The 10,092-nt window shown below is 58.6% G+C and overlaps 1 protein-coding gene across 1 annotated transcript; it reads left to right on the forward strand.

The window, feature by feature from the left end:
* Window positions 1-437: 437 nt before the first annotated feature.
* Window positions 438-8,007, forward strand: LOC311198740 (ectonucleoside triphosphate diphosphohydrolase 8-like; the record flags this gene model as incomplete). The annotated part of the gene is made up of 9 exons (XM_084272744.1): window positions 438-560; window positions 1,439-1,556; window positions 2,126-2,276; window positions 3,186-3,345; window positions 4,096-4,329; window positions 5,342-5,614; window positions 6,677-6,787; window positions 7,460-7,597; window positions 7,825-8,007. 9 exons carry the CDS (start codon window positions 438-440, stop codon window positions 8,005-8,007), a joined length of 1,491 nt encoding a protein of 496 aa, XP_084128870.1.
* Window positions 8,008-10,092: the final 2,085 nt, after the last annotated feature.

The raw sequence follows: 10,092 nt of genomic DNA on the forward strand, positions 1-10,092 counted from the left end.
AATGTCTTCTCAAGTGGAATCAGTTCCCAAAGGATATGAGGGGCACATCCCAGCTGGGTTTGCTGCTGGCCGTGGAGGAGCCCAGAGGCACAGCCAGGACTGGTGAGCCAGCTCTGAGTGACCCCCCCGGGCAGAGGCTGCTGGGTGCCTGCAGGTGAGTTGACCTCACTTACCCCCCCTAGAGTAACATCACTTTTCTCTCCTGCAGCACCTCACACGGAGCAGTTTTGTGATCCCATCCTGGCTGTGCCAGGCTGGTGGGCAACCACCCACTCTGTCCTCCACCTCCCCTCCTCTTCCTTTCCCCCCCTCACCCCGTATTTTACTCTAATATTGCTTTTCCCAGGGGAAGATCAGATTATCCCCCAGGATTTCAGAGCCCATCCCCTCCAGCTCCCACTGCCTCCCAGCTGGCCCTGTCCAGGAGCCCCCCAGCCATGTCTGTTAACAAGAAGCACCCCATCACTGCCATCCTCGGGCTGCTGGTTGCACTCGCTCTCCTGGCCCTTGTTTTCATCCTGGTGAAGACTGAAGATGTCACCCTGCCACCCACAGTCAAGGTGAGCCCCAAAGGAGGGTCCCCAGTAAGCCCTGCAGAGACCAACCACCTCGGGCAGGTGCTCAGACACCACGGATGGTTTCAGGGCTGTGAATGAAGGAGGGGTGGTAGGAGCTGCCTGGTGGTGTCTGGATGGGTGTTTTCTTCCCCTCTCCAGACGTAGGCAGAGTAGATACAGCCTGTCCCACTCAAAGTCCAGGAGGGAAGCCTCCTCTGAAACTACCTGCCCTGCTCTGCACCTGAAGAGTGTCACAGGGACAACCTTGGGGCAGATGGGTAGGGCAGAGAGCCCTGCCTGCTCCCTCTGCCCCCTCCCAGGGCACTGCACCCCAGGGTGATACACCTCCCATGGCCTTTGTCCCCAGCAGCCTGTCCTGACCCACTCACTGCCAGCACAAGCATCAGATCTCCTTCCTGCCCCAGCCTGGCTGCTGGAGGAGGCTTGGCACGGTGTGGAGGGGTGGGTGGCTGTTCAGTGGAAAGGGACATGTTTGCTGCATGCTCCTTGACTGGGGCTGGTGTAGCCCTGCCTGGCCCTGCCCAGGCAGGAAGGAGAGAGCACTGGAGATGAGGGGAAGCTGCTGAACCCAAGGTGGGGCCAGTGTGGACACAAAAGGTGTGTAAACCAAGAAGAAAAATGAACAAGCACGAGGGGAAAACCCAGCAGGTGACATTTCTGCACAGACCTCAGGAGAGGGGAGGGAAGAGTCGCTCAGCTGCCATGAGAATGTCCATGTGGAGCCCATGATGTCCCTGCTCTGCCATGGAGCAGACAGCTGGGCCTTGGAGAGGTGCTTTGTGGGCATGGCAGGGCCATGGTGAGGTCAGGGGCAGCTGCTGTGCCTCCTGCCAGCCTCATGTCTTGGTTTTTCCTTCCAGTATGGGATCGTGTTTGATGCAGGCTCATCCCACACCTCTCTGTTTGTATACGAGTGGGATTCAGACAAGGAGAATGACACCGGTGTGGTCAGACAGACCTCCTCCTGTGATGCCCAAGGTCAGTATTCCCTTGCCATGGGCTTGGGGATGTCTTCCTGTGGTTGGTGGGACAGCCTGGCCTTCTTCTTGTTGGCCTGTCCATGCTGGACAGCTCTGTCCATCGGACTGTCCCTGGTGGCATGGTGGGGAGCCCTGTGTGCAGGCAGGGAGCTCCAGGCTCCCTGCTGCCTTCACTGCATGGTTGGAGGGCACTTGGCTCTGTGAAGCATCCATATGCTTGGTGGGACTGAGACACCTTGGTGTTGCTCTGCATTTTCTTTCCCCTACCCTGGATGGCCCCAGATGCCCAAGGTGCTGTCCTGGCTGGGGAAGGTCCTGTCTGTAGAGCTGGGGACACTGCCAAAAGCATGGGAGAGGTGGGGAGGCTACCCCACCATGGGAAGGTGGGGAGAGGAAAGGAAGGGTGGGTCAGTGGGGTCTTGGGGGGCATGAGGACCCTGGAAAAGCACCCTTTATGGCTAGAAGGGGGAAGAACTCTCTGCCCCATGTCTTCTTGCTCCCACATCCTTGTCCCCAGCTGTCACCTTCAGCCTGTGCCAGCTGGGACCCAGCCTGACTCTCTTGCAGGGCAAGGCATATCGAGCTATGCCGACGATCCCCCGAAAGCTGGTGCTTCCCTAAGATTGTGCCTGGAAAAAGCCCTGCAGGTCATTCCTGCTGCAAAACAGAGGGATGTCCCAGCTTATCTTGGAGCAACAGCAGGCATGAGGCTACTGAGGTATTGCTGTGGGGTGTGGGGGTGATGGAGCAGGGACCGAGCTGCAGCCACTGCCGGGACACACTGTCCTGCCTGGACCAGGCTGCCAGGAGCTCCCAGCTCCCATACTGCCATCAGCAAGTGACTGGGGGAAGTGGGGAGAAGGCAGCCTGGGATGGGGGACACACGCTGGTGGCTGAGCTGTCCCGAGCAGCTGGCCCTGGAGAGGCTGCTTAGAGGAGTCTGTTGGCATCCTGGGACCCCCACATCCCAGGAGGGTGCTGCATGTGCAGATCAGAGTGAGAAACACTTCTCAGAGCTCTCTCTTTGCCTTTCTTTATCCCTTAAAGCCAAGGCTGGTGAGTTGCCACCAGAGGATGTGCCATCTGCCCAGATGGGTGGGTGCTGGCGGGGGAGCGGGGCATAGCTGTGGGACCTGTCCTTACCTCTCACCAGCACCTATTAACTCTCTTAAAACTCTTCAGTTCATGGCTCTTGGTTGGATGGCTGCAGATACCTGTGCCCTGGCCATCACACTCCTTCCCTGGGAAGGAGCCAGGTCCCAGCCTGAAGGTTACTGGCTTCAGAGAGCAGGAACATGCCAGCAGCCCTGGGACATCTTCCCTCACTCAGAGGTCTGAAACCAGGCTGGCGCCTTCCCAGAAGACCCACTGGAGCTCAGCAGCCACTTCTGGCTTTGGTAGGCTCAGTGAGTGATGCTCAAGCCCAGGTTGTGCAGCACAGTCCCCTCTGCCCTCCCGCAGGTTCTTAGGTAGGGAAGGGTGGGCTGGCTGTGTGACAGGGATGGAGCCGTGCTGGATGCACGAGGCCGATACTGGGATGCTGAGGGCAGAGCCAGGCTGCTTCCTTGTGTTTCCCTGTGGCAGTGATGTGGCTGGGTCTGTGTCCTGAGCTGTGAGTCCTCCTTAGGGAACAGAACAGCTCAGCTGCAGACCGTGTCCTGGCTGAAGTGGCTAAAACCATGCGGGAGTACCCGGTGTCCTTCAAAGGGGCTCGGATCCTAACCGGAGAGGAGGAGGGGGCTTACGGCTGGATCACCATCAACTACCTGCTGGACTCCTTCATGAAGGTGAGCAAAGGGTGAAACACCTGCTCCTTCTTTGCTAATACAGCTTTTCTGAGCTTTGTTAAGCTTGCCTGGCACACAAGGCAAGGTCAGAGTTAAGGGCTGTTGGGAGTGACCCCAGGGATGCAGCCAGTTACCCTCTGGCATGCCTGCAGTGACAGGGGAGGGAGAAATCAGGAATGGGGTGTCCCTGTTAAGAGCTAGGGGCACATCTCCACACCACATGGACTCAGCACCTCCTGGGGACAGTGAGGCTGGCTGTGCAGCCCAGCAGGGACCCTGGGCTTTGTCCCACTGCCCTGGGAAGGTCTGTGTAGGGCTGGGAGATTTTGGTTCAGTGTGCCAGCCTGAAGGGAGCTGGAACCAAACCTCTTCCCTCCCACCCTCCCTCCAGCACTGCTGCAGCCCAGAGGAACAACAGCTCCATCAGGCTCCAGAGGGAGGGAGGATTCCTGCCCTTCCCTGGCAGCAGCCCTGCTACAGTGGGCTCTGCAGCAAGGGTGGCTCCCAGGGCCAGAGCCCTGCCAGCACCTTGGGCTGGGGACTGGTGACTCAGAGCCACGTGAGCCCACAGCACGTGGGCACTTCTGGACCATCAGCCTGTCTGGGCAGAGAAGGCAGCGAGGTCACACAGGGAAATAGTGGAATTATTAGAACAACCCTTTAATTGACTTCAAGGAGATGAGAGTTTTACTCAGTGTGAGTAAGCACAGCGTGTACCACTCCTCTTCCTCTCTCCTCTCCCCTTGGCAGTACTCCCCCAGAACAAACACTTGGGTTCGTCCAGAGGCAGCCAACATTTTTGGGGCACTGGATCTTGGAGGAGCATCCACCCAAATCAGCTTTGTGCCTGAAGGCTCAGGGACAGCCTGGAAAGCAGCCTCTGGGTTCACGCTGTACGGGTTCAGCTACAACATCTACACACACAGCTACCTGTGCTATGGGCAGAACGAGGTGCTGAGGAGACTGGCCAAGGAGCTGATTGTGGTGAGAGGGGAACTGGGGGGAACTGGGCTCTGCTCTTAATGATGCCAACCACACACTTGTTAATGTGTGAATTAAGAGCAGGGGATGCTCTTCCAGAGAGGCATCAGCGGGGACTGAGAGCAGGTACAGGGTCCCTGCAGCATGGGTTGGCAGGGGTGGAGAGGGACATGGAAAGCTCTGGAGAACTATTCTGGCTGTAAAAGCTGCTTCACACAGGGTATAGAAAAGGCAGGACCAGGCTCTTCTCAGGGACAAGAGGCCACGTGTGGAACTAGAGAGTTTCTGACCAGATGCAGGAGAAAACTTTTTCCCAATAGGAGTGGTCAAGCATTGGAACAGGGACCAGAAATGCTGTGAAATCTCTCTCCCCAGAGATATTCAGAACTTGGTAGGACCAGAGTCTGAGCAACTGGATCTAGCTGGTCGTGCTTTAAAGAGGGGGATGGCAAAGGTGTCCCTGTAGCTCCCCAAACCTCAACTACTCCGTGATGGCACAGACCCTCATGAGGAAAGTGAACCAGAGTTCTTTCTCAGGGCATTTTTTGGGAGGTCAGAGGGGAGGAGGGTCTTCATGGAGGTGCATCTTATTGAGAGGAGCAGCCTTGCCAAGCCAGGAAGGTTTGCTCATGTTGCACAGCCAGTTGTGTCCCAGATAACGTCCCTGGCTGGGGCTGGAGCTGCACACAGAGGTAGAGCTGGGGTGGAGAGGGCTTGGTGTGCCCCAGGCCATGATCCTGCCAACTGGGGGAGAGGTGTGCTGGGTTCCTCATGTTGGTCTACCTCCATGGAAGAGGGAATGAGGCAAAGCAGAGTGAGAATTAGTGTTGAGCTTAGGCTGGGACTGCAGATGGCCAACAAGACCAGGGTTAGACAGCAGGAGGGTCTTTCCCTGCTGCAGAGGTGGAAGATGCCTGTGCCCATGGTGCTGGGGAGTGCTGGGTGATCCTGCCACCCAGTACACCCACCAAGAGGGTTTGGAGGAGCCTGCAGCCTGTGGTTTTGCTGTTCCCAGGGGTCACCTGCCAGCACACGAGTCCATCACCCTTGCTACCCACCAGACTACACTGAAACCATCTCGCTGTCTTCCTTCCGCACCAGCCCCTGCACGAATGGGACCGATCTCCACCCAGCCCTGGGTGACAGGACCGTGACCCTGGAGGGCAGGGGCAATGTCAGCACCTGCCTGGCTGCCATCAGGAAGCTCTTCAACTTCTCAGCCTGTGGCCAGAGCCGGGACTGCACCTTCGATGGTGTCTACCAGCCCCCAGTCAGCGGGCAGTTCATTGTAAGGCAAACCCCATTCTCCTTCCCCAGTCCTGGGGTGCCCTGGGGAACCTGGTACCCCATGGCCCTGTCACCTCCCAGCACCTGAGTCACCACTGCCCCAGGGCACACCAGGGACTGCAGCCTCTGGTTTCCCAGTGTCGTGGTTTAACTCTGATGCCAACTAAAACATCCCCCAGCGGGATGGGGGAGAGAATGGAAAAGGGTAAAACTGGTGGGGTGAGATAAAGACAGTTTAACAGGGCAGGAAAGGAAGAAGATCATAGAATCATAGAATGGTCTGGGTTAGAAGGGACCCCAAGGATCACAGAGCTCCAACCCCCTGCCACAGGCAGGGACACCAACCTCCAGGCCTGGAGCTACACAAGGCTGCCCAGGGCCCCATCCAACCTGGCCTTGAACACCCCCAGGGACGGGGAATCTACTACTTCTCTGATGATGATGATGATGATGGTAGAAAAACAAGTGATGCACATCACACCAGAGCTGATGCTCAGCTGTTCCTGAGCTGTGCCATCTCCTGTCCCACCCCCAGTTATATATGGGGCATGATGTCATATGGTATGGAAAGTGCCTTTGGCCAGCTGGGTCAGCTGTCCCAGCTGTGTCCCCTCCCAGCTCCTTCTTGTTGGCAGTAGGAGAAGCTGAAAAGTCCTTGACTGCTTGGCAGCAGTGGCAGTAGAGCTGTGTTATCAGCTGCCCCAAACACAGCTCTGTGAGAGCTGCTAGATAGAGAATTAACTGTATTCTGGCTGAAACCAGGACATGGAGCAGCTCTCCAAGTGGGACCATGCTGATAAAACAGGTGCTTACTTGAAAACCAAGTTTTCAGCTAAAAAAAGATCTGCCTGCACTCAATGGGCTGCTGTAGCCAGCAGGTACCCACACCCCAGCCCATCATATCTGCTGGGACGTGGACAGTGATGCCCTGGCACCATGCAAGGGTGGGACAAACCCAGTGAAGGATAAATGCCACCTCTGGCTTTGAGGGAGAATGGGGCAGTTTCCTGGGAGGGGTGGTCCCCACTGTAGCTGAAGAGCATCTCTGTCACTTGCTTTCCAGGCCTTCTCTGCCTTCTACTACAACTTCAAGTTTCTCAACCTGACTGAGGGGCAGTCACTGGCCACTGTCAGGGAGAACATCAAGCGTTTCTGCACGAGAAGCTGGGAAGACGTATGTTCCCCATGATGGGAGGTTGTAGGGAAGCAAAGGGGTCCTGGGGTGGGGAAAGAGGAGCAGGAACTCCCCCAGGGCAAGGCCCTCTGGTTGCTGAACTGTGTCCTACACAGTGGAGCCACTCCTGAACTCTGTGAGGGAGCCGGGACAGTCCTGCAGCCACCCTTGGGGACCCTCCTTGTTCATGCAACATTGGCAAAGGGGCAACCAGGGCAGGTGAAGGCCACAAAGTCTCCTCACCAGGTACTGGGGCTGTGGGGATGGAGGTGGGGATGGAGCCCTAGGGATGGCGAGAGAGGAGCCAGCTGCTGGAGGAGTCAGATGGGAATGGATAAGGTCAAGAGAAGTGGGAGGACATCCATGGGACAGAGAGCAGGAGCTCCTTGCAAGAGGAGGCTGAGATGGGACAATCTGCAGCAGGAGGAGCTGCAATATGTCTCTGTTTCCACAAAGATAGTAAATCCTCCTCAGAGGAGGCCAGGTCTAAAATACCTACAGGACAGACCTGTGAGGACAGCTCTAAAGCACCTGCCAGCTCCAGAAACCTTCTGAATGCCGGTGGCTGTGGAACCATTGCCCTTCTTACAGCAGAGTCATCAGGGCATTGTCCCTTCATGGGAACTGCCTGCAAATAACTTCCCTCCCTCCCCAAACATATCCCCACCCCAGCTGTCTTCTAGCTACCCTGAAGAGAACCCTGAGCGACTGCCTAAATACTGTGCCAATGCCAACTACATCCTCACACTCCTCCTCGATGCCTACAAGTTCAATGAGACCAGCTGGAACAACATCTTCTTCCAGATGAAGGTAAGCAGCAAGCTGAGCCTGTGGGCAGGTGGAGAGGTGACCCTGGCAGAGGAACCAGCTTCCCACACCAGGGTGCTGCAAGAGCCATGGTGCAGAAAGCCCTGCCTGGCCTCCATCCCCACCTGGCTCTGGCTGTGGGGGGGTCTGCTGCTGCTCTGGGCAGGATGAGTTGGAGAGCACTCAGATTTACTGCAGGGCTGACCCACTGTGCCCTCTCTCCTCACCAGGCGGGAAGCGCCGATGTCGGCTGGACACTGGGGTACATGCTGAACCTCACCAACATGATCCCAGCAGAGGCTCCAGCGTGGAGGAAGGGGCACATTCCTTCCCTGTGGGCTGCAGCTGTTGCCTTCATCGTCCTCACCCTTGCCTTGGGGCTCACTGCCCTGCTCCTGCTCTTGTGGTTGTAGGAGCCTGGCTGCGTTCTGTAGTGCCACAGGAGCACCTCAGGGCTGGAGGGCTGCGGGCACTGCTGTCCCCTGCTCAAGGCTGGCTCAGTGATGCTGAGCACATTAACCTCTACAGCACTGAAGGGTTAAGGGCTGGCCTCCCATGGGACTGCCCCCAGCATAGTGTGAGCTTTCCAGAGCAGCCCCACTGCCAGGGAGACCTGCTGGGAGCAGCCTGCACACGGCAGCCATCACTATCTGCCTCCTTTTGCTGCTGTGCCTGCTACAGATGTGGCTTCCCTCTCACTGGCTGGCACGTGGGGCTGTGGAGGGCCAACCTGGCGGTGGAAGATCTCCCCACGTGCCAGATTGTTGGTGCATGGCTGTGGGTGCTTGGTGACAGGGCGCTCTGAGCAGTGCTGGGTCTGACCATGGCGGGTCCCAGCCAGGTCAGCCAGCCTGAGGGCACACAAGGCTCTGTGGTACCACAGCCGGCTCTCCCCAGCGTGTGTGGTTTGGGCTTGTCTGACGGTCCTGGAGACAGAAGGCATCCAAAGCCAGAAGCGTGGGCTTGTGCCTCCCTGGAGGCTCCATTTCCCTGCTCCTCTCCTCTCCTTTCCTTCTGGTCCCACCAGCAGAAGGCCCGGGCGCCGTGGGAGTCAGGCTGGGCCTGCGTCAGGCTGCGGGCCCGGCCCTGCCCCTGCGTGTGCCTGAGCCGGGCCCTTCCCCAGCGGCCCCTGTGCCTCTGCCCGTTGCTTGTGAGCTGCCCCATGGAGGGTCCCTCTCCCGGCAGCGGGGCCTTGGCCTCTGGGGTGTCTGCAGAGAGGCGGGTGCCTGGCAGCTCCTGTCACCCCAATAAACACTGCCAAGGCCTGATCGTTCCGGGGCAGCTGGGGGATGTTGTTTCTGTCCCGGGGGTAAGGGCTGGGGCTCTGGGGGCTTGGGGGGGACTCGCCCTTGCTCTGTGCTCTGGGAGATGCCCTGGAGACCTTGCAGCACCTGCCAGACCTCAGAGTGGAGCCAACAGGCGCCAGGACAGGCCTTTTCCTCCTGGGTCACCTCCCACATCCACCAGCTGCCAGCAGGGCTCCCCAAAAATGTCAGGGGAGCTGCCCCTGACATGTCCCAGCAGCACTCCCAAATCGGCCCATGTGCTGGAAGGGGAGGGTGGGATGTCTGCCTGGCAGGGACAGAGCATGTAGCCAGACTGGAGAGGAACCTCACACAGGAGAGCGGGGACCTGCTCCCATCCCCACCTCACCAGTCCTGGGCAGAGCCTGAGTCCTGGCTGCTGGGACAGCTTTTCCCCCATAGCCCCCTGCCACTGCCCCTCTGACCAGCATGGGATGGGAAGGGAAGGGAAGGGAAGGGAAGGGAAGGGAAGGGAAGGGAAGGGAAGGGAAGGGGAGGGGAGGGGAGGGGAGGGGAGGGGAGGGGAGGGGAGGGGAGGGGAGGGGAGGGGAGGGGAGGGGAGGGGAGGGGAGGGGAGGGGAGGGGAGGGGAGGGGAGGGGAGGGGAGGGGAGGGGAGGGGAGGGGAGGGGAAGGGAGGGGAGGGGGGAGGGGAGGGGGGAGGGGAGGGGAGGGGAGGGGAAAGGGGAGGGGAAGAGGAAAGGGAAAGGGAAGGGGAAGGGGAAGGGGAGAATATTTCAGTTGGAAAGGACCTCCAATGATCATCTCATTCACCCCCCTGACCACTTCAGGGCTGGCCAAAAGTTAACACCTACTACTGAGGGCATTGTCCAAATGCCTCTTAAACCCTGCCAGGCGTGGGGCATCACCCACCTCTCCAGGAAGCCCTTTCCAGGGTCAGACCCCCCCCTCAGCAGCCATGGGCGATGCCTCCTGTCCTGGGATGGGGCAGGACACACCAGCCCCAGGTGGGGTATCTGCTGCTGACACTAACCAGCCCCATGATGATCCTGTTGCTGTCAGACACCCTTCTCTCTTCCCTATCCACTGGTCCCACCACATCCAGCCCCCTGGCACTGCTGTGGTCCCCATGGCCCCAGCACTGAGCCCCTTCCCCACATATCCATTCCCTCCCTTCTAGAGCATCTCCAACCAGCAGCAAGGGGAAAGGAAAACCAGGCAGCACACAGCTCCAG

This window comes from Gallinula chloropus, assembly GCF_964237585.1.
Source record: "Gallinula chloropus genome assembly, chromosome: 18".
In the NCBI taxonomy this organism is placed as follows: domain Eukaryota; kingdom Metazoa; phylum Chordata; class Aves; order Gruiformes; family Rallidae; genus Gallinula; species Gallinula chloropus.